Source organism: Ostrea edulis, chromosome 9 (genome assembly GCF_947568905.1).
Source record: "Ostrea edulis chromosome 9, xbOstEdul1.1, whole genome shotgun sequence".
Taxonomy (NCBI): domain Eukaryota; kingdom Metazoa; phylum Mollusca; class Bivalvia; order Ostreida; family Ostreidae; genus Ostrea; species Ostrea edulis.
The window spans coordinates 60,615,603-60,640,714 of NC_079172.1; the positions used below are offsets into that span (position 1 = coordinate 60,615,603).

Below are 25,112 nucleotides of genomic sequence, written 5' to 3' on the forward strand. Positions count from 1 at the left end.
AAAAATCAATTACAAGTAAATACGTCAATAAAATTTATAGCGTACTTCTCCCCCGAAACATGGCGACAAAAGTACATGTAACTGTCAACTTATCGGAAGAGAAATTAGCCGCTATAAGGGCTCTTTCCTGCGTTATAATGGTTAGAATTGGGATCCAGAGGAAGAAAGAATTCTTGGTCTGGACCAGTTATTCTACCGGAATACCGTAATAAAATACACTTATTATACCAGTAGGAGGCCAATCTCTAAAGCTTACAAAAAGCGTGAAACGATTACATAAGTCGAAAGAGGGATGAGATAGACAGGAAATTCACACATTTCAGAGAAATTAGTGCCAACAAAAATATCAAAGAAGGGGGGGGGGTAGTAATATCCACACATCAGGTGCCTGTGTTATTTACTAAATGTATATGTAACAGCTTTTTGTCTTTTATATCTCTGTATACCATTGCATAATGGTAATGAGATGCAATAAATTGAATGTTACTGGAATGAAAGTTTGAGACGAATCATCGTGTGGTGATACGTGCTGCTTTTGTCCATATTTGTCTTTGAATCCGCTCTCACCTATATGCTGCATTCAGTCCCCTCACCCTAATATGGTTATAAAAAGAACACAAGCTTGAGGTACGATATGCATAACCATGATGAGGACAAAGATGACCTCTAGAAAAAAAAATCTGGTAGCATACACCCCGTGTACAACATTAATTTTTCGTCGATATCTGGTTTTATTCACTGACAGCACATGGATAAACTGTTACAGATAACACGTAATATATTGGTCATGTAAAAGTGACGATAAAACAGCGCTGTCCTGATATTTGATTATATAGACACTCGGTAATGCCAAACTTGCCCTGATCGTCGGGTTTTGATAAAACTAGAAAGTGTACAGTAAATATTTGTTCCCCATATATTCCTGTATCAATGCTTTCTTCCGGAACCATATGTTTTTCTGCGAAATATATTCATGAATTGAGATACTATACAAAAGCGAACCTCGACCATCTATATTGCCGCTTCGGTCACAACATAGCCTCCACCCCGCATGTTGGGGTTATAGTCGGTGATATTGGGAATTTTGGACTATCTTTGTGAGGGGAAAACTGCGTGAATAATACGAATAAGGTAGTAATTATTGTTATCTCTATAAAACGCTTAATTAGACTGGACAGGGTCAGTGCTAGGAGTAACCTGTGCCAATACATTCATCGACTTCAACAGTTTCATTCAGTCTTGCAATTGGGTAAATATTTTAATTTAAAGTCAGTACATTCAACAATCCAACATTCAACACGAGCTTTGTAGAGCTTTTTAACCCACTATCACATTTATTAAAGAGAAAAGACACATAATAAGCATTGTATATACAACATTATCACAGATTAACCAAAAAAAAACAACAAAAAATAAAGCAAGAATATACATATATATGATAGACTATATTTATATAGTAATTGCCAATCACAATAGCTCAACTTTTTAACCCATAGCTATTTATAGTACATGGTGATGGGGAAAAACCTTTACTAATGCAGAACAGTAGGTTCTTTCACATTCCATATCTACCGAGTTTCTCAGACAGACCCTCCCCCATCCTCCGAGGGTTTTCGGTCCACTCCGCTCATAAAGTATGGGGAGTGGAATGGACTGAAAACCCTTGGCAAGCGAATATGACCCTTCACCATCTCTTTAGTTCATACTCTGACTTTTATAGATTTTTGTGTAGTGAACAAAAACACTACTGGAAGTGTACTAATATTGGTACATTTTAGATTTAATGTACAATTTGTAGAATTTATGAGTTGTATATGCATATGTTAACTAGTGGTGTGCACAATTATATATAATGATGATATGGTATTGGTGAGCTTGCAATGGGAAACATGTTTCTCAGGTTGCTTGACCTGTATTTTTTATTTATTTATTTTTGTTTTGTTTACATAATATCAAATTTGATAATATGGGGAAAAGGGGTGTACTATTATCATCAATTCAGTGATTATGTAAAGATTAGTTCCAATGAAATTTTGATATGTTTAGTCCTTATTACTAAAAGGAAGTATGAAGGAAGCATGGCGATTTAATGAATATAGTTGTGGGTTGTTGGGTTTTTTTTTTGGGGGGGGGGGGGGGTATTTAAGAATAAGCATGCAGAAATCTCGCCTTTTTAAATAAAGAAGATATCTTTTAATGTAACAGAAATATTGTTCTATATCCTTTGTCATCACTGCGGTATATCTTGTTTTGGGAAGAAATTTCTGCTAAGAAGTGGTCACAATATTTATTTTATGCCCAGTAAAGTTCAGGTTATTAATTTCAAGATATTTAAGGACAGAATATTGATTTCCAGAGAGTGACAATCCACCCCACCCCCTTTTTTTCCTTTCTCAATTTAATTAAATAAATAATTGTCGCCATATATAATTATGTTTCTGTCTACTTATTGCAGACCCATCATTGACCAGGAAGAAGTGAACGTCTGTCAAACTCGCGTCACCAATTCGGAACGATTGTTTGGTTTTGAATGTTATACACGCCTTGATATTGTTTGGTTTCGCGGACTTGTCGTTAGGGTAAGGAAAAAGTGAAAATATCTTTTATCTGTAATGCTTTCCATGTTATATCTGGTCTCATAAAAGGTCATCAGCATTTTTCAGAACTTTTTAATGTCTTTTATATCTATCGTAAGCGAATATTTGAAAAAATCCAAAGACTAGCACTTAGTTCGAATTATCTCTAGATGACTGAGGAGTTCGCAAACAAAAAATTCCCAGTGTCCTTCATTTTAAAAGATTATCCTATTTAGAAATTGGGTTCTTATCATGATTTGTACAACAAGTTCACGACGAACTTTGCGGGGATACACCAAATTATTTATAATGGAATATTTTTGTTTGATATATAATTTTAAACCAAAATCAATGTATTGCCAACTTTAACAGGTTGGGAACACTTCCCCTATAGCGAGGTATTCTCGCTAAAACGCGATTATCCTTCTTTAGCGAGAGTAAATATATCCCGTACAACAGAGAAAAACTCCCGTGGAGTACATCTCTTCGTGTTTCATGTGAAAAGAAGAAAAAGTGCTAAAATGTCTGATACTTCTGCAAATACATTAGTCAAAACAAAAACTCTCACAGTGTGTACAGTGTATTGGATTTCAGACTGCTTCCCTCTTACGCAGCAACTTTGATCTGCAATTTCTTGACTATGTTGTCAATTTCATAGAAACAATTCGCATCATGTCGAGTGTGTGTTAATTATTGCACTTATTCAGCGTTGCACGGGATTTGCCATTATTTTCACTAAAGACGCCAAAACACCTGTTTATGGTAATGTTTAATTCTCGCTAAAGAGGGATAATCGCATTTTAGCGCGAATATCTTGTTATAGGGGAAGTGTTCCCAACCTGTTTAATTTCTAAAAAGTATAGTACCTGGCCATAAGTATGTTCCCAAAAAAATTTTCCATGTCATATTTCATACAAAACCATATATTTTCAAACATATTTCCTGAACTCATTTCTTCATCAATTTTGATGATATAAAAACACTGATCTCAGTGAGGGAGAATTATTTACAATATCATCTAATAATTTCAGAATTATTATATCATAATCTATTGTAACGATGTGACAATTCTAATACAAAGTGTGATTTGAGAGTACTTACTCTTTATATTCATAAGTATGTGTAGTTTTGGAATAAAAAAAATCAATATTTATGAATAAAATGTTATCTCTCTCAATATTGCACCGTAACATTTTTTCCCAAAATTATGACAGTTACTTCTGACATTTCTAAACAAAATGTTGTTTATTTCATTCAAATAGAGGAAAACTTGGTTCCAAGCGAAAATTTTGAAAATATATGATTGTATGGAAATTTCCTTTGGGAACATAGATTGGCCAAGTACTATGTCGACAAATTCTTATATTTATACTATATTTATACCAACTATTCATTGAATAATATAAACAAATAATGTTTTTCCAATTCTTATAAGACTGCAAAATTATATTCATTCTTTTTTAGCTCACCTGAGCTGAAAGCTCAAGTGAGCTTTTCTGATCGCTTTTTGTCCATCGTCTGTCTGTCTGTCTGTCCGTCCGTCCGTCCGTCCGTCCGTCTGTCTGTCCGTCTGTCTGTTAAACATTTACATTTTCAACTTCTTCTCCAAAACCACTGGGCCAATTTCAGCCAAACATAGCCAAAAGCATCCTTGGGTGAAGGGCTTTCAAGTTTGTTCAAATGAAGGGCCAGCCATGTCCCTTTCAAAGGGGAGATAATCACAAAAATGCAAAAATGGGGGGGGGGGGGGTCATTTAAAAATCTTCTTCTCAAGAACCACTGAGGCAGAAGAGCTGAAATTTACCTGAAAGCTTCCTGACATATTGCAGATTCAAATTTGTTCAAATCATGGCCCCCGGTGGTAGGATGGGGCCACAAGGGGGGATCAAAGTTTTGCATACAAATATATAGGGAGAAACTTTAAAAATCTTCTTCTCAAGAACCACTAAGCCAGAAAAGCTGAGATTTACATGAAAGCTTCCTGACATAATGCAAATTCAAGTTTGTTCAAATCATGGGCCCCTGGGGTTGGATGGGGCCACAATAGGGGATCAAAGTTTTACATACAAATATATAGAAAAAATCTTTAAAAATCTTCTCAAGAACCACTGAGCCAGAAAAGATGATTTTTACATGAAAACTTTCTGACATGGTGCAGATTCAAGTTTGTTCAAATCATGGCCCCCAGGGATAAGATGGGACCCCAAGGAGGGATCAAAGTTTTACACACAAATATATAAGGAAAAACTTTAAAAATCTTCTTCTCAAGAACCACTAAGCCAGAAAAGCTGAGATTTACATGAAAGCTTCCTGACATAATGCAGATTCAAGTTTGTTCAAATCATGGGCTCCGGGGGGTTGGATGGGACCACAATAGGGAATCAAAGTTTTACATTCAAATATATAGGAAAAATCTTCTTCTCAAGAACCACTGAGCCAGAAAAGCTGATTTTTACATAAAAACTTTCTGACCTAGTGTAGATTCAAGTTTGTTCAAATCATGGCCCCTGGGGGTAGGATGGGCCACAAGGGGGATCAAAATTTTACATACAAATATATAGTTAAAATCTTTTTCTCAATAACCACTGAGTCAGAAAGCTGATATTTACAAGAAAACTTTCTGACATAATGCAGATTCAACTTTGTTCAAATCATGGCCCCCGGGGGGTAGGATTGGGCCACAAGTGGGGGGGGGGGGTTCAAAGTTTTACATACAAATATAGGAAAAAGCTTTAAAAATCTTCTTCTCAAGAACCATTGGGCCAAAGAAGTTGACATTTACATGAAAGCTTTCTGACATAGTGTAGATTCAAGTTTGCAAAGGGTAGTTTGGGCCATAATAGGGACTAAGGTTTTACATGCATATATATATGGAAAGTCTTCAGATATGGGCCAAGGTGACTCAGGTGAGCGATGTGGCCCATGGGCCTCTTGTTTATTTTAATGAACACCAAGTGAATATTTACAACATATCTAATTAAAATGTAATCTCTCACATTGGAAATGATTGAAAAGGTTTACTATATAACCTTCATATTTTTAGTTCTTTGTAATCCTGGACTAGAAATGTTACAGCACACTTTCCAAACTTTTGCATAATGTACAAAAAAAATGGCCCGGTTTCACAGTACAGTCAAATGCATGCAAACTAGTTTTCATTCCAGGATTCTAACTGATAATTTAATCATTTTTTATTTGCAAACCCAAGATGTCTCCCTCATCTTTTGTGAAAAGTTTTTTTTTACTTACATAGCAAAATCTCCTGGTATATGATAACGATAGGGAATATTTCAATCATGCATGCATTGTTTATCTCCATTTTCACTGCAGTTTTGATATTTAGTATGCCCAGTGAGATTTTGTTTTCTGCATTAATTGGGCAACTTTTTAGTTAACTGTAAGCATACACATAATTATCAGATAGTAAGTTGAGGCTTATATCACTCTTGAAAGTAGGATAGCGATGGTGATGATGATGGGGGGGGGGGGGGTGCCGGGGGAGAGGGAAAGGGGCAGACAGAGAAGAAAATTTACTTCACAGTGGTCTGAAAATTTGTGATAAGTAGTTCTGCCCAAACCTCAAAGTTGTGGTGGGGTGTTTACCCTTCAGCACACTCAGTGCACGATTTCAGTTCATTGGTTCAACCTTACCATTCATCATTACTATAAAAAGTGACCAACCAATCTATCAATCTTTGCATGTAAAAACAATGAACTATTCATGTAATGTCGAGAAAAGTGAGGGTGGCAATGTTGTGATGATATCATTGCATAGCAGTCAGTTGTTGTAATGATTTGAGAAAATTTAACAAACCAAGTAAATATTCAAATATGATATGGATAAAATACATGGTACTGGAAACAAAATTTTATTTGCGACTACTTTATTTCACGCTTTATCGGTGTTGAAGTAGTTCACAGTGACTAATTTTCGCAACTTCGATTATCTTAAACAATACAAGAGACATTTTAAAATGGATTAGTTGGTTCGCGGCAAAAAATATTCAAGATGATTAGGTTCTTGCTATTCTATCGAAAATTTCTTTTTTCGAAAAATAGTTGGTTTACAATAGTTATGAATGTTTTTGTAGTGTGTTTCCTCCCTCTAGCTTACATCAGATGTTAATCTAATAACTCGTGGGTTGTTTTTTTTTGGGGGGGGGGGGGGGGGGGGTTGTGTTGTACTTTGTTATCACTCACAACATTCTGAAAAATTATTTTGAAATCAGACAGATATTTTTTTTAATCTTTTTTATACCCCCGGAACGAAGTTCTGAGGGGTATATAGGAATCACTCTGTCTGTCTGTCCGTCCGTCCGTCTTGCTGTCCGTCCGTCTGTCTGTCTGTCTGTGCAGATTTGTGTCTGGGCCATAACTTCTTTGACTTAGGCATACCATATTTGGCACACAGGTAGATAACCATGAGACAATGTGTGGAGTACCTTCATGACCTCTATATGACCTTGGCCCTTGACCTCAAGGTCAAAATTAAAGGTTTTTTACAATGGATTCGTGTCCGGGCCATAACTTCTTTGTTCTTTGACATAGGCATACCATATTTGACACATGAGTGTATCACGATGAGACGATGTGTCATGTACCTTCATGACCTCTATATGACCTTGAACTTTGACCTCAAGGTCAAAATTGATTATAGGGTTTTAACATAGTCATACCATAAGACATGGGTGTATCACCATGAGACTATGTGTCATGTACATTCATGACCTCTTTATGACCTTGACGTTTGATCTCAAGGTCAAAATTATAGGTTTATGCCATGGATTTTTGTTCGGACTATATCTTCCATTTTCTTCTACAAAGGCATACCATATTTTGACACTCAGGAAAGAGGTAATTTATACCTATTAACAACACCCTTTGGGAGATTGGGGGGGGGGGGGTATTCTTAGTGAGCATCTTGTTTTTATCAGAAATGAATTGCCTTTAGCCATCACTGATTTTTATACAAGAGTTGCCCACAAAATGCATAATTTTCATAACTCCTATTTTTGAAGAGTTTCAGAATGTCATAGTTCCAATATTCTGTAACATCTTGTGATATATCTTATTTTCTAACGAGGTTTGAACATGAGTTTTGTGGTACAGTAGTTTATCTTTTAACAAGGTTTGAACATGAGTTTTGTGGTACAGTGGTTTATCTTTTAACGAGGTTTGAACATGAGTTTTATGGTACAGTAGCTTTCTGTTAGTGTGATGTTGGTTTGATATGATTAAGGTACTTTAAATTTTTCCTCGCTATATTATGGTGAATTAAGATGCAAGACCCTTTTGTTATGATGTCCACATAGAGGGTTCGCTCCGCATGACGAAGATCGGATGTTCAGATCCTGGCCACGACAGACCTAAGTCATTAAAACAGGTAGTGACAGTTCCATCGCGAAACGCTCAGCATCAGGTGTGAATGTCACGGGTCCTTGGAGATGACCTTAAAAACGGATGCCCCGTGTCACAGTAGATGTGGCACTCTAAAGAACCCTCACTGTTCAATGACCGTAAGCGCAGAGCATTGGCCTAAATTTGAAGCCCTTCACCGGTCTTGGTGATGTGTTCATATGAGAGAAAAATTCTTGAGAGGGACATTAAACAAGATACTATCAATCAATTAATCCTTACCATTTTTTTTACACTACTAGTTAACTGTTCTCAGAGTGTTAGGCACTTAATTACCAGTTGTGTTTAGGAAGTGACCAGCAGAACTTAATTAAACATGTGATTGAAGTGACACAGTAACAGGATTAGTAATGCTCCAACCCACAGAGACACAGCTGTTGATTTTTGCCCACACCTCTAATTTGATGTCCTTGGAGGTGTGAAGCACTTAATTACCTGAAGCACTTAATTATCTACTGTTTACATTGAGTGGCTTGCCCAACTTAAATATTCCATTAAAGTTTTGATGTAAGGGGTTAAATTTAGATTACAATCCTATGCATTGAAACATTAAGCTACCTGGACCTCATAAACTGTCATTATCTTGTTCAATAAACAGTTAATGTAATATAGGAATAAGGAGACGGATTTACATAAGTCTTCGCACTTGTTTCCAAATCCTATCGCACTTACAGTATGTTTGCATGTTTCATGTGAATTGTTCAGTTAATAAATATAGTTTAAACCAAACATTAATACATACTGATTAACTGAGCAGTTTCTTGTTCGTTTGTTTTTTAAATTCATGAGAATGCAATTAATGCCAAGCATTTTATTTTATAAATTCAATAGAAAATTTGCATACCCACGTGTGTATTAGAGAAAGCAAACATTAATTATTACATGTATGTTCCAACTTCAGCACAACCTGTTTTTATATGAAAACTTGTAGAATTGATACCAATTGTTTATTATGATGACCGAGTTGGTGTGATGAAATAGCTTGGAAAATGAAACATCACATTAAGAGGGTTTTACTGAATTGTCAGGTTTTTGGGAGTGTACGTTTAATTTCTACATTGAAAGGGAATTGTGTTTAGAAAAAGAAAACCAGATTTAGATAGTGCTTGTTATTGAGCTACAGTGTGTTGATTGGTTGATTGTATATTGTTTAACGTACCGCTTGAAAAAGTTTCACTCATGTGGAGATGTCACCATTGCTGTTTGGGCAGCAAAATTTAGGCCTATGCTCGGTGCTTACGGCCATTGAGCAGGGAGAGATCTTTATGTGTGCCACACCTGCTGTGACATGGGGCCTCGTTTTTTGCGGTCTCATCCGAAGGACCACCCCATTTTGTCACCTCTTACAACTAGTCCAGACAATCGATTATCGATCGTTTTTGGCTCTTCGATTCCAATTATCGATTCTATTTTTCATTATCGATTGTTGCCTGTATACTAATTAATATCTAATCCGAGATTCATCTGACTGTTAATCCCGCTTTTATATCAAGACGTGCGGGGGAGAGTCAGAGTGGACTCCACATTGAAAATTGGGAATTCAGTGACACCAGCTAGACTAATGTGTATGCTGCACATATATCCATAAAATCAAATAGAACTAACCCCAAAAATGACAGTTCTTCTGATTATGACTGATTATCGATTATGAAATTTTCCCAATTTTTCAACACTAGTAAATTGATAATACACATGTACATGTAACCATTTTTAAGAACTGGATCTGTTTGGAGAAGTGTATCACCAGATGAATTTACAACTTTTGAACTCGTTCCTAGTCTTTACCACCTGTATCATAAATTACGAAACTGGGTGTAGGTATTGACATTGTCTTAGATGAAACAGAAATGATAAAATCATGCAGATTTAGAGCCTTTTGATTAAACAATTCTCCTGTCACAAAATGTAGACCGGGCCAAACCTGTTCAAAATTTAAAGTGACATATAAAAATTGGACGGGATGGGTTTAAGTAATGAATGTATAATTATATTTGGACCAACAACAACAAAAAATGTTGAACCAGTACCTACACAGTAATAGTATTCTATGTGGTGGAGAGATCTTCCTTAATTTGATGTTTATTTTGTATTTGTGCTATTAATGGACTTTCACTACATATTATAAGAATGATTACTTTCTTCATCAAAAATATTCATCCTTAAAATAGACATGGTGAATATTGTTTTGAATGAATTTAAATTAATTCCAGCATGGAGTTGTCTGGGGATATTCCAAAAGAGAAGGTTCCTTTTACAAAGGAGAAGAGTATCCTAAATGACATCGCCCAGGAGACGCGGGAAACGCCGGGCTACGGCTCACTGACGGAGGAGGAACTGATGGAAAAGGTGGAGAATATCCTGTTAGAAAGGATTAAAAATGGCGAAAGACGGGCGTACTTCCAGCTGGGGCTGTTTTACTATGAACAGGTCATACAAATGTATATTGAATGATTGTGATAATGGTCTTTTATTACATTTTCAACAGTGAAATACTGAGATTTACCCATTGAATAAAAATTGACATTTTTACAATTGTTCAACTTAAGTGTTATTTCAGTGTGAAAATAACAACCTTATTTCACAGTGTTAAAATAACAACCAGGACTACTTGGCACAATATTTATCCACGATACATAAGATCATGTTCATTTTAATAATAATAAATAAATAAAAGTTATATAGCGCCTTATATAAAACAAATTACTCTAATTAAGGCGCTTTACAAGGGTAGCGGTGAGAAATGCAGCAAGAAAAAAAACACAATTAAATGAAATCAAATGACAGCATGACATAAAATCTTACATCTGTAGAATTATCAAAATAAACATGTGTAATTAACTTTTCGTGTTTTTTATTTTACGACATGGTACATAAAATAAATTGAATTAAAGTTGTTTTATTGTTCAAATTAATGTATTGATTTTTATATATTTTGCATGCTTCTAATAAGGTTTTATATTTTCTGCACAACATTGTTTGAATATCAATACAGGGTGAGCTAGAAGTGCTTTAGGAAAAATCAAAGAAAATGTAATAAACAGAAAATTCAATGTTTTTGTTGTTGGATATAGTTATGTATAAATATATTCATGAATATTCTGCTCTACATATATAGGTAAATAAATTCTTATGGAGACCTAACTAATGAGAAATGAATCAATGCAAAGTGTATATTTTACAGTCTTAAAGTTTTCTTAGCCTATAAGTTAATATATACCGTTGACTCTGAGTCACTGTATTTTTTGTAGGGGCTAATGAGTTTTCATGGATATCACAAGTGCACACCCTATTTCATGGATATCACAAGTGCACACCCTATTTCATCAATTAAAGACCTCAGTGAAATACAGAATTTTTGTAGTGTTATATTTCAACAATACAATAAAACTTTTGCTATCCATGAAAATTAACTCCATGAAATTAAATGCTCAATACAGTAAAAACGTTTCTAGCAAACATGCTTACAAGGAATCCATGCTTTGATACTACAAAGTGATATTTATTCCACTATGAAAGGAAAAGAACAAATATCTTATTGGATAGCAGAGTTTGGTTATTAGACAAACTGTTTATCACTGGCCCTGGAGGTTCACTATAACCAGGTTTTACTGTATAGTGACATTTGGTTATAACAAACTGTTTATTGATAGCCCTTGGGGTTCACTATCACCGGTTTTTACTGTATAGTGATGTTTGGTTATAACAAACTGTTTATTGATGGCCCTGGGAGTTCACTATAACCGGGTTTTACTGTATAGTGAAGTTTGGTTATAACAAACTGTTTATCACAGGCCCTGGGGGTTCACTATTACCGGTTCTTACTGTACTTTCTTTATTCTAAAATCGTTTCTATATATTTTTATTTTAGAATCTGTTTGACAAAGCTAGGATATACTTTGAGCGTTCGCGAGACTTTGACTTTCAGTCAGTGTTCCTGCTGGCGTGTATGTTGTTTGATGGCCAGGGAGGCAAGTCAGATGAGGTAGGTAATCGCAGCATATTTTGTTGAATGTACAAGGAGGCAAGTCAGATGAGGTAAGCAATTGCAGTGCATCAGATTTTTTATAAGAAAGATACAGTAGTTGTCTGAGGCAAACATGAATGATTACTGTGATATTTTTTACTAAAGAGACTTGCTGTGGACTATCTGAAGAAAATAGCAAACTCAGATGCCAAGCAGGCCAAGCACCTCAAGTTTGCAGCCTTGTTCAACATCGGGCGAGCTTATTTCCAGGGATTTGGTGTGAAGCAGTCTGACGATGAAGCACTGAGGTAGAAACTTGATGAACAGAATCGTTAATGTTTAGCCAGAAAAAAGTGGATATTGTAACATAACCTGAACGCTTTTTAAATGAAAAGTATGACAAAGAGAATGAAGTCCTTAATGCAGTATTTCTGTACTTGTGACCTTGACAACGTCTCTTTATAGCTAAATTGTTACGATGTGAAATCCTTGTAGGTACTGGTTACTGGCAGCTGATGATGGAAATCCCTCCGCCAGCATTGTCGCTCAGACAACTCTTGGCATGTTTTACTCTCGACAAAGTGACAGTCTAGATCTTAAAAAAGCTTTCTTCTGGCACAGTGAGGCTTGTGGGAATGGAAGTTTGGAATCTCAAGGTTTGTTCTCTGTTTTATACAATATGTACATCTGAATCTAGATGCTAAAAGCAGAGGTGTATAGTCTGTATGCAAAGACTTACAAGAAAACAGAGCATATTTAAACTTCAGTGTGCATGTGTTGGGGACAATGTAATTGATGATAATATTAAATCGAGGCCTAAGCTAAGGTATCAGACTATTAATTGATATTAATTATATTAATGAGGCTTACGGTAGTAAATAAACAATACATTACATATAGTCTAACAGAAAAAGCTTTATACGATCATAAGAATATACCAGTAAAGAAGAAAGCATATCTGTCATGTTGTGAATAAGGAAAATATCACCATTTTATGTACATGAATATATTAAGCATTACTATACTTTTATGCTTCTAAAACTGTGCATGCTATTTTTAAGTCACCTGAATAAACTCAGGTGACCTATTGCAATTGGTCTGCGTCCGTCGTTGTGTGTTATCTTTCATGTGTTAAAATGAAAACATTTTTAACTTCTTCTTTATAATTACCCTTCCAATTCTTTTCAAATTTGGTATGAAGCATCTTTGGGACAAGGAGGACATAAATTTGTAAATTTCAGGATTCCTGCACCCCCGGGGCCTTAGGAGCATGGCAAAAACTATCAAAAATTGACCAATTTTCAAAACTTTTCTTCTCTACAACGGCTCATGTGTAAGAAAAACTAAATGCATAATGGTGTAGAGCAGGAAGGCCTCTACCACTAGTTTAAATTTCATGATCCCTGGAGTAGAGGTTCTGACTCCAGGGTGGGGTCGAACTAGGTATATGTGTAAAACATTTTTAAAAATCTTCTTTAATGCTATTGATACTAAATTGAAACTAAATAGATATTTAGAATGAGCAGGTAGCCCTTTACCAAAATTTTTAATTTCATGATATGGGGGTAGGGGTTTTGATAGCTGCAGAACTGTAGCTCTCCAAAAAAAGTATGTTGACAGACTGGTCTGATTGATATCAGGGTGGGACCAAAATGGTCAGTGATTAAATGTGTTAACAATAGAACAGTTACATTTTTAACTACCATTCCAATTTTTTTCAAAGTTGGTATGAAGCATCTGTTGGACAAGGGGAACATGAATTATTTATTTCAGGATTCCTACACCCACAGGGCAAAAATTGACCAATTTTCGAAAATCTTCTTCTCCACAACTGTATATTTATAAGAAATACTAAATGCATAGTGATGTAAAGCAGGAAAACCTTTGTCATAATTGTAGATTTCATGATCCCGGGGGTAGAGGTTCTGACTCCAGAGTGGGGCCAAACTTGGTATATTTAGTGTATATATATGTGTAAAATATTTAAATGATATCTTCTTCAATGCTATTGATACTAAATTGAAAATAAATAGATATTTTAAAGAAGTAACTAGTCCATTGCCAAACTTGTAAATTTCATGATCGAAGGGGGTTTCAGAGTGGAGCCAAAATTATTATAATCATGATTATTGTCTTTATCATTTGATATACTGTTTTGAGTTTGCTGAGATACAGTTTTTAATTAAATGCATATTTAGAAAAATCAGAAAGGGATATACCAAAATTGTGAATTTTGCAACCCCAGGGTTTTGACTCTCTAGGACGGGTCCAAATTAGTCATATCGTCTTAATATTACATATATTATGTAAAGCCTTTCATCAATAAAGGCACTTTCGAGGGCATTTTTAAAAGTTTTAAGAACATGTCTTAATGTTTTATACTGTTGCTGAATATTAGAAATTGGCTAGATATTCTGAATGGAAATTTTTTCTAGATTTCATAGCCCTTGTAACCAGTGATACTTTTAATTAAACTTTGCCATGATGTTCCTGCCTTAAGAAATATATGTTTTTGTATTGTGTGTGTGGGTGGGTGGGTGGTGGTGGTGGTGGTATGAAAACAGTAAGTTGTAAAATACCCCCCCCCCCCCCCAATGCTCCCACAATACAAACAAACTACATATTCAGTCCTTGTACTCATATTTTGTGATAAAACTTATTTTTATGTATGAATACAGTAAAACTCGAATAAAGCGAACACGGATATAGTGAAATTACAGCTATAGCGAAGTGAAAACGATTTCCCCTGCAAATTCTTTATATATTCTATATAAAAATCTGCATATATTACGAACATATATATAGCAAATTTACGGATATAACGAAGTAAATTCTTATTCCCCTTGAATTAAGAATGAACGTAAAAATCACCTTTTATAACGATTTTTTTAAAATTTTAAACTCGTGATTTTTAACAATCGCTTTCCATTGCCATAAATGATCCATACTTATTAGGAAATTTCTGTTTGTATATGTTTTAAAAAAGGTTGTTAACGCAAAACAATACTTATACATACGTTTAGCAAATATATTGTCGGTATTGTTTACTATTCTCGTTAATTAAATTTGAAATTTGATTGCATTTATTTTATAATACACTCCTTTATTTGTGTAAAACAACAAGTGAATGACAACTGCAATAGACTGTTTGTACATGTATATATCGTGCATAATTTTGTTGACATTTTTTTCTTGATGTGTTCTTGCGTGACTTAATAATCCAACTAGATAAATTATCATATATAAATATATGTGTATGTTTCTGTATAAAAATATTTCTTCTCAAAAATATTCTCTTAGAGACAATACAAATGAAGTATATCGATTGCCGCTTTCTTATACAACTGATATAGATGTAGAACAAAACAGTTTTATAACGAATTACGCTTATAATGAATTTTTACAGAGTGTCCGCAGAAATTCGCTATATCAGAGTTTTACTGTATAGGTTGTTAGGTGAAATGAAAGGTACGTCACAGCGCTTTCATCAAGAAATGAAAACAATGAAACAGCAAAGGTTTATTACAGATCAGTCTGATTAAAATCAGACCCTATGAACGGATCATAGGATCTGATTTTAATCAGATGATTACAGACGAAACAACGATGAATGTAGATATATTAATGGTGTACCTTCTGCTATGAAATTAGAATGCATCATATCCAGGATCTTTTAAGAATTAAAATAGCACATTACCCCTTCCACCTTAACTTCTTCCTTATGGCAGCACAAACATGGTGACTAGAGATAGGCAAAATCTAGCTAAAACAAAATAGCATATTATGATTTAAAAATTTTTACACTGTTTATAAGAAATGGAAATAATGCATTACAAAATGGGACTACTCTGTTTTTCCTTTTTTACCTGTGCAGGTGCTCTGGGTGTAATGTACGAGTATGGTATAGGTGTGAAACAGGATGCAGACAGCGCCTATGTCTGTCTAAAGGAAGCCTCGGATCGCGGAAACGTGTACGCCATGGGAAATCTTGTAGCCAATTACTACAGGAGGAAACTTTATACAAAAGCTGCAGATCTAGCGACCAGGTAAATTCTGCATACCTTGTCCACAGGTAACATATATTCAACCTGGTCCTCAAGTAAAGCATTTCATACTTGGTCCAAAGGTAAACATCCTGGTCCACAGATAAAAACATTTCATACCTTGACCATTGGTAAAATGTTTAAGTATACCTGGTCCAAAAGTAAACATATCTGGTCTAAATGTAAAACATTACATACCTGGTCCACAGGTAAAAACATTTCATACCTGGTCCACAGATAAAAACACTTCATACCTGGTCCACAGGTAAAAACACTTCATACCTGGTCCACAGATGAAAACACTTCATACCTGGTCCACAGGTAAAAACATTTCATACCTGGTCCACAGATAAAAACACTTCATACCTGGTCCACAGATAAAAACATTTCATACCTGGTCCACAGATAAAAACACTTCATACCTGGTCCACAGATAAAAACATTTCATACCTGGTCCACAGATAAAAACATTTCATACCTGGTCCACAGATAAAAACATTTCATACCTGGTCCACAGATAAAAACACTTCATACCTGGTCCACAGGTAAACATGTCATTCTTAATCCACAGGAGAAATATATCCTATCTAGTCTACAAATAAAATATACCATACCTAATACATATGTAAAACATTCAAAGGTGAATCATTTCATATTTGGTTCACAGGTAAACATTTTATACCTGGTCCACAGGTAAACATTTCATATTTGGTCCACAGGTAAAAACATTTTATTTATACCTGTCCACAGGTAAAAACAGGCACTTCTTGAGTGTTTAGTAGGTAGAAGTTTGTAAAGCTTATTCTTTTTATGTATTACAGAATTTAGATAATACAAGCTACACAAAAATCTTATATGGAGTTTGCATTAATTTGAATGTGCTATATATATCTTGTGTATTGTCAATAATCTTTAAAATGTTAGATAATTAATGGGGAATTCTCTGGAGAAATATACAAGGTTACACATTCTTCTGCAGAGTATCCCAGTTTTCTGATGTCTCACGATTAGCAGAGGAGATTGGATGCCTCCCAAGCTACATAGCTAAGGGGATCTCCATGGGGTGCTTCTACTATGCTAGGTGTCTCCACGAGGGGCATGGAGTCAGAAAGAATGAGGATGAGGCCAAAATGTTTTACTCCAAGGTAAGCAGACCAAGTGTTGAATACAAAATTCTCTTGTGTGGTAGTAATGTGCACAGCAAACATACTTCATTGTGGATGTGAACATTTTAGTTGGGGTAATGTTTGTGATTCTTGTATATCCCAAATATTTCACATGGGGTGTATTTTTGTGGAAATGGGGTCATGTAATGATAATTCAGGAGAAAAGACTCTCTCATAGCCTGACATAAGGGTTAATTATATGCATTTTAGACTTATAGACATAGCAGCTGTCAATTTACTTGAAATTCATTTAAATTAAAAACAGTTCTGCTAATTCATAAATACTTTGAAATATGAATTTTAAAAAGGACCTCCCTACTTAAGCTGATACATATGGCCCGAAATGCTTTAGTAAAACATCAAAGTTTGAATTATGCAATCTAAAATGCCCAAAGATGTTCATTGATACCTTAACTTAGAGGCTTGGCATTTTATTTTACTGAAAAGTTAGTTTAAAACATAAAGAGATATGCTGTCTTTTGAATTAGATTTGTCTGTTTTTGTTAAATCTCTATTGATATTCATCGAACGACAGGGTTTTAAAGCCTTTGTTTATATTGAGCACAAGGTTGTCCAGATTACATTTTTCTATTATGAGTAGTTTCTGTAATAAGGAAAATTATATCCAAAAGGCAAGACTGGACAATCTTGTGCTGGTGATGAAATTCATAAAAATAAATACAATAAGAACCTATACGTTTTCTTTCTACCTCATTTATCTGTATTGACCTCGGGTAGTAATTCTGTAGTTTTTAGGCTGAGGGTAACCATTTAAAACTTAGTTTTCTACCCTTATCTTCCAATATCCCAGGGGAAAGGCCTGTACACTTACAGGAGATACATCAGTGTTTGATATTTACCAAAAAGTAAATAGATGAATCAATTTTTCTTTGAAATGAGGGATATGGTAAAAAGAGATCACTAGCTACAGCATAAGTGGGGATTTCCTTTTCATACAAACATATGAACCAGTTTCTACAAAGGATATAATCTTAATGATTATATAATGGACATTTGATTGTAGAGATGGGTTTTTTGTTCTATCTACATTTACATCATATCAATCATTTGTATGGGTAATGATTATTTTTACATTTCCAATGTTTTTGCCTTTTGTCTTTGATATCTTTACACATTGTAATGATGGGCATTTCCTGATGAATGCACTACAGTTATAAACAATGCATGTATGAAAACAGAAGTACTGCCAAACCTTGAACTCCACGGGACTGAGAAAAAAAAGATATCTGAGGGTTCGAGATATTGGGGTCAATATACATAAAGAAATGTAGTTGGGACTCACTTCGACATATCCATGGTATTCAAGATATCAAAGTTCAACTGTGCTTGATAAATGTAATGTGTCTATTTTAACGGCAGGGAATTTCAACAGAAATTAAAGTAGAATGTAAATATAAGAAATAAATTTCATTTTTGAAAATATATGAGGGTATGCAGGCATAGTTTACATGAAGATCTAATGCACTTCATGAAGTATGTCTGTGTGAAGCCAATCATACCCGCATGTTTTTCAAAATTGAACTTTATTTCTTAAATGTTATCATAAAAATAGGAAGGTATTAAACATATTTGTGAAAATATTGATTTGGCCTTTATAATCTCTTTAATCCTCACTTTGCGAAGATTACCCCCACACGAACATTTGCACATTTACAGTACTCTGTGTTACTCGTTCTCGTGCTGCATATACACGTGTGGTGGTCAGACGGGTTCGATCGCTGGTGGCCAGATAGTTCAGTTGGTAGAGCGCCTGTCTGAAGATTCAGGGAGCCTGGGTTCAAATCCCGGTCTGGTCCGTTGCATTTTCCCCCATTCCTTTTACACACACGGAAATATTGACATCACATAGCTGATGTTACAAGAGTTGTCACTCTTGCATTGCTCTGAGCTTGTATTTACTATACATGCATTCATCATGTAAACTTGACAAATTATGGTTTTTAGGTCCAAATATATTTTCTTAAAGAAGAAAACCCTGTTTATGCATGCAATTTGCTGCCCAGCTGTGTTAAGCCAAGTCTAAATCTGCTGTGTGTTCATTTGTCATTTTGACTATTTTTGGAAGGTGTGTTTCATAAGAACTATCTATCATCTGTAGGACATTATTATGTTGTAAGATATATGCAGATATATATTATACTGTGTCTCAATGAAAAATACACAGTAGCTCTAAATCTACCAGACACTCTCACACAACTCCATTCAAAAAAAAAAGAGACTAGCATTTTATATTATCAGTGATTTAATTTTCTAATGATCACAATCTTTTAATGAAAACAATGACCTTTGTAAATTGCGTAAACGTTCCTGGGTGTGGAGAGAAGGTTTAAATATATGTTGATCTGTAAATAGCAGTATCAAAATTCATGTTGTACTCGACTCATGCATTACAATTACGTGACGGCAGCTTCTAAATAAAAGGCAGAAGTCATGTGCAGATAAAGCATTGTGTAATATGTTTACATTGTTGTAATGACAGTAAGGGGACTGTGTTACCATGGAAACAGCCAGGTTGTGGTCACTTGTCCAAATCTGACAACAATGTCAGGTCATTTCTAGAAATATGGCTGGTGGCTAGATTGGTTACAGACCCCACAAAATTCATTTCCCTATTATCAGTGGGGATGTTTCCTTAATTGAAGACCTGTTTTAATTTGGTCATTATATTCCTGTATTTTGCAAGAAATTTAATGGAGAGAGAGGATTTTTTGGTAAGAAATTCCCCCTCCCTACACCAACATTTTTTGAAAATTTCATCTTGGGTTGATAAGATTTATATGACAACTAGAATTAATTTTCGTAAGGCAAACCAATGATATATGATGATTGTTGTGTACAAGGATGGTTTTGTTTTCTAATTATATCACATTGGTGGTCTGTTTCGTAAGCTATGATAATATGTCCTACAAAATGAACTTCTGCATATAAGTACTTGACTATATATACAGTATATATATGTTAATTGATGACTGAAAGCAGTTTGCACTGGTAATGACCTTACTTTAAAAAGGTTGCACTTGAAGGCCATTTTATTTTTTTTTTTATTAGATGTCAGTTTTAACATTTAAACTAATGTCATTTGCTTTGCTTTATAAATAATGTCAAGCATTACGATGAAATTTACAGTGTCTTGATGTGTTTTATATTTCTGTTTGAATAATGAATGAGGTTGGTTCCTTGTAATACAAGTCACAGTCACATAAAGTGGATTCACTGAAATTTTCAAATTCTAGTTGTTTGTCAGGCCTACTCAAGTAATGACTGTACATCGACAGTGTTGTGTAACAACATGTACTCTTAATATCTGCCAGAATACGAAGATATATATGTACAAAATTAATGAGACATTTTGTCACCTCCATAGGCTTTTAACATAAATGTACATGTTCATGTCAGGTGGTTTCCTGCACCACATCCTGCTGTTTGTTTTTCTGGATTACACACACTCCCACATATAATCCTAGTAAGAATCGTGCAACTCTGTCAATTCCAGATCTAAATCCGTGGATCATATATAAATCACAAATTCTTATTATCCTGTATTATAAAAGTTTAGTGAGGACATTGATTTTGTGTAAAATACTATACATTCTTATTAAATTTGATTAATTTATTATATATGGTATGAAAGTTGTCGAATGTAACATTGATCTTCAGCAAGATATTAAAGATATGAAATAAAACAGCTAATTAAATGAATTCTTCCTTATTTCAGTCCTATCAATATGATCCGGACGTCTGCGCCAGATTACAAAACATTACTCAGCATGGCGTTATATGATATCCATATGTTGTGATGTCAGAACATTGTGATGTCATCATTCGGATTACTGATCAGCATTAGAGGGGTGGATCATAGGGCCTCAGGGTGAACTATACTGCTGATCATAATATTTTTGTATTGTTATACATTTTCATGAGATGATGTGATTATTTTAGATGCCTTTTTGTGATACTGTTTTGACCTTTCTCTGTGATAATTGACCTTTACATCAGAAATCCTGCTGCATTTATTGTTGATGTTTTTTGTTACAAAATGTATTTATTGATAAAATCGCTGTGCCAACAAGACAAGGCGATTCTGATACAGATATCAAATTGTTTTTAACCTATTGCTTAATAGAACGTGTATCCATGTCTTCATGGAGCCAGGAATTAGCTCCACATATTCACGTTTGCCAGGCCAGAAGTTTTTGGCACCAGTCTAAATTGCATGTCTCTGTCCTAGTCAAAATGTCTACGTTCAAATCATATATCAGTCCTTTACTTTGTACTAATGTCCCCTAATGTTTTCCTATTTAAAAATAGTTTGTAAATATGAAATTTATCGGCAGAAGTGAATTCCTTCCTGTATCTGAGATTGTGTGCTAGCAGAGTCCTCAGAATTGATTTATATGAGCCGGTATCATGTGTATATTAAGTGGTAAAGATTGAGTTTGGTGGACGTTTTTGCATATCTATTGATTTGCGTCATTACATCCTTCTGTGGATTCCAATTGACATCAAAGCCATTCCTCTCTGTAATTTATAGACATTAGCCTAGATGTTAGGTTTTTGTACTTGTATATGTATATGCACCAAGTTTCACCTCATTTATTCATCCAAATATAGCATAATTCTGGTGTAAACTTAGATTTTATGTAACCACATCTTTATCCTCTCTCTTTGGCACTGAAAAGTTTGACAAGAGCTGGATTTTTTTTTATATTTACTAAGCTGCTGGTTATAAAAGAACTCATTACTTGTGACAACTTCAGGATAATTATTTGGTGTTGAGGTTTTTGAGGTATTTTGTTATGAATGTCCACTGCTTTATCAGACTCCAGTATGTTAACTGATAATGGGCGTATATTTTCAGGTGTTGCACTTTTACCAGGTGTAACACCTGTAGGCCAGACATGTCTCAATGTGGGCAAATTTTTCACCTGCCTTACTCAAAATCCTCCATAGCTAAATAGACTGTGAACTAAATATGTCATTGAATCAATAAAAGTCTTTTTTCTATACTTTTTAAATATTTACGTGTAGTACAAAAATACAATGCATTTTTTTGTCTGATGATGTATTTTTAATATACATAATTATCAAATAGATGTGAGGGCATTGTACATAGAGTTGTGCAGAATTGAAAAGTGTATCTCAATGATATTTATCAAAAATATAATCTATAGTCTCCAAAGAACTAGGGTTCCTAAAATGTAAGTATTCTTTAATTCTTCTAGTAGTGTAGACTGATTTCCATTTTAGTGATGTTAAGAAGTTGGTGAGTAGCAACAATGAGTAGCAACAATCTAGAAAATTTTGTTAAAGAGATAAAACACGAAGTTGAACAGATCTTAAATTGATCGTGGAAGTTGAACAGATCTTAAATTGATCGTGGAAGTTGAACAGATCTTAAATTGATCGTGGTTCTTGCGTTATGCTCATACTTTTAAAACACGAAGTTGAACAGATCTTAAATTGATCGTGGTTCTTGCGTTATGCTCATACTTTTTTAAAGAAGAGAAAAATGCTGATTTTTGGCCTGCGTATAGAAAATAGCAAGATTATATGTCTGTGATGTTGGACAAAGGAAATTCAGTCATAATTAATTCGATATCCCAAACCTACTTAACAATGAATTCATTTCAGTTGTCAATGACGATGTAATTTAATTTTGTCTTAGAGAGCGGATAGTCATATTAATGGAAGTCACATGACAATTACATTCATGAGTTTTGTTGTCGCTGGAAACACAGTGACAGGCTTTGTCTGTGTATCTGTCAGAGTCTATAAAACTTCAAAACTGTTAGAAATAGGAGTTATAGCATGTTGTGTAGTTCGTTTGATATTTAGAATGATCACTGATGCCCTCGCAGTTCTTAGGAGAATCTAGTTTATGACAATGTTCTGCAATGTTAACCCTCTGTAAGGCTTTTTGTCTTTATCTGTGAGAACTCTGTATAGTTATAGTTTGGTGTATTTGTGTGCAATGTTTCCAACTACTGAATATATCCATAATAGTTCTAAATATAAAATCAAATTGTACTAGCTAGGACAGTAAGCTGGCTTATGTTTAGAAACACTTTTATACATTTTGTACATGTAATCTTACTTAGTCATTTGATGTTTGTTAACTTAAATTTTTGTTGTATTGTTTTTCATGCGATTTATATAATAAAATATTTGTACATGTACTTAAATGTTTACACTCTACTAAACTCTTCAATATTGATCTTCAGATAACAGTGTTTGCTAATATTGTACCTCAATCTGTTTAGCTCTCATTTGCGGGATGCCCAGTCTCGATCCCAGACTGTGACATACTAGAGTCATTAAACTAGATAGTGATTGTTCTATAGTAGTTTGACCTGGATAGCTCAGTGGTTAGAGCACCTGACTAGTCATGCAGGGGTCCCGGGTTCGATTCCAGCCATAGATTTCCTCCCCTAGACTACAGTTGGTGCCGTTGACCATCCCTGCACTGCAGGTTGTTCTGCCATGGAGGAAAAGAATCTGGGTTGTGTGTCTTTGAAGGCAAAGACAAATTAAAGGAGGGAGGAATGTAGTAGTTAGGCCTGAATCACTCAGTGGTTAGAGCACCTGACTAGTCATGCAGGGGTTCTGAGTTCGATTCCCGGTCCAACCATAGATTTTCTCCTCTCCTAATCTACAGTTCCTTTGCAGATTGTTCAGCATAAGAAGTGAAAGTCACCCATCGTTTGGATGAAACCTATAAAACTGAGGATCCACGTCACAGTCTGCATTGGCAAGATAAAGAATCCTCCCTGGTAAACAGCCCTGATCACCTAGTTCAGCGCACAACTACGTTCAAGATCGTAGCTGCTAGGTTAGATATCTAGGCTAGATGAACGCTTGTTATCCCTATGTAGGGCTAGCCCAGTTATTCGTTCAATTTCACAGCACTATCTAGCACTATGTAGCTGCTATGATGTTGAATGCAGCCCAGGTGTAAAGTGGCACTTCACCTACAGCTGGTGATATCGGAGTGAAAAATTCTCAACGGGACATAAAACCCTAACTCCAACTAATGAAGAAATTAATCAGAAAACGTAAGTTTAAATCGGGAATAAGGATAAAATGGGTAGATTGATGTGCATCCTAATGAACTCAGGAATGCTTCCTGACTGGTCTGTTAATCCCCTCCAGTATACATTCCTCAATTTCTTGTCCAATCAAAGTCTTTGAGGATTAAGACTTATACTGTATAGTGGGTTTTTTCTGCAGGGTTATAATTTTGGCTTATTTTATAGCGGTTAGATAGTTTTCCACCAAAATTTCAATTGCCGAATATTCACCCAATTGCGACTTCAGTATTTGAAAGAGAGACGACTCTTCCCTGTCCGCCAAATTTTATTCTGCTGAAATTTTTAGCATACCTTTCAGCCAGCAAATCGCCAAATTTTAAACCCGCGAAATAAACCTGCAATATGGTATATTGGTCATCTAGTTGTTGGACTTTTACGAGCAGTGCTCACTATCATTGAGCCTCATCCATAGTCAGCATCATCTCAGAGACTACATAATCAGTTTTTACTAAATATTATCAGCATTAAAACATTGTGAATTTCATGGTTCCTGCTCCCATGGCAATGGAAACAAAACCTCTGAAAATAGTGCATCTTTTTAGTGTTCTTTACCTGCAGGGATCTGTGAAGCATAAATAATGATCAGAAAGTCATGATTTCTGTTTTATAGGTGTGTGGGGGGGGGGGGGGGGTGTGTGTGCTACAATTCATCATTTAAATCCTTAAATTGTTTACCGAGTGCAAAAATGTTTGTAAAAGTAATAAATATAATTAGAAATGTAGTAATTTCATTGTGTATGTTCTTTTTATTCCTTTTGGTAGAAGGAAGATTCCACGGAATAAAATAAGTGCATAATTTGTTTCATTTTAATACTGACAGTGCTAAATGAAAGGTGAAG

The 25,112-nt window shown here is 34.9% G+C and overlaps 1 protein-coding gene and 1 non-coding gene across 2 annotated transcripts; both read left to right on the forward strand.

Annotated features, from left to right (window-relative positions):
• Positions 1-2,441: 2,441 nt before the first annotated feature.
• LOC125659641 (LRP2-binding protein-like) lies at positions 2,442-23,361 on the forward strand. The gene is made up of 8 exons (XM_048891379.2): positions 2,442-2,579; positions 10,202-10,418; positions 11,860-11,973; positions 12,121-12,263; positions 12,451-12,611; positions 15,830-16,001; positions 16,978-17,143; positions 20,901-23,361. The coding sequence occupies exons 2-8, from the start codon at positions 10,203-10,205 to the stop codon at positions 20,964-20,966; spliced, it is 1,038 nt and encodes a 345-aa protein (XP_048747336.1). The 5' UTR covers positions 2,442-2,579; position 10,202; the 3' UTR covers positions 20,967-23,361.
• On the forward strand, positions 18,909-18,981 carry Trnaf-gaa (transfer RNA phenylalanine (anticodon GAA)). Its single transcript has one exon. It is a non-coding gene; the product is annotated as a tRNA-Phe (tRNA).
• Positions 23,362-25,112: the final 1,751 nt, after the last annotated feature.

Coding starts and splice junctions, on each gene's coding strand:
- LOC125659641 (XM_048891379.2), top strand. CDS start 10,203: ATGGAGTTGTCTGGGGATATTCCAAAAGAGAAGGTTCCTTTTACAAAG. Junction 10,419..11,859: donor GGCTGTTTTACTATGAACAG/GTCATACAAATG, acceptor TTTTTATTTTAG/AATCTGTTTGACAAAGCTAG. Junction 12,612..15,829: donor TGGAAGTTTGGAATCTCAAG/GTTTGTTCTCTG, acceptor TTACCTGTGCAG/GTGCTCTGGGTGTAATGTAC.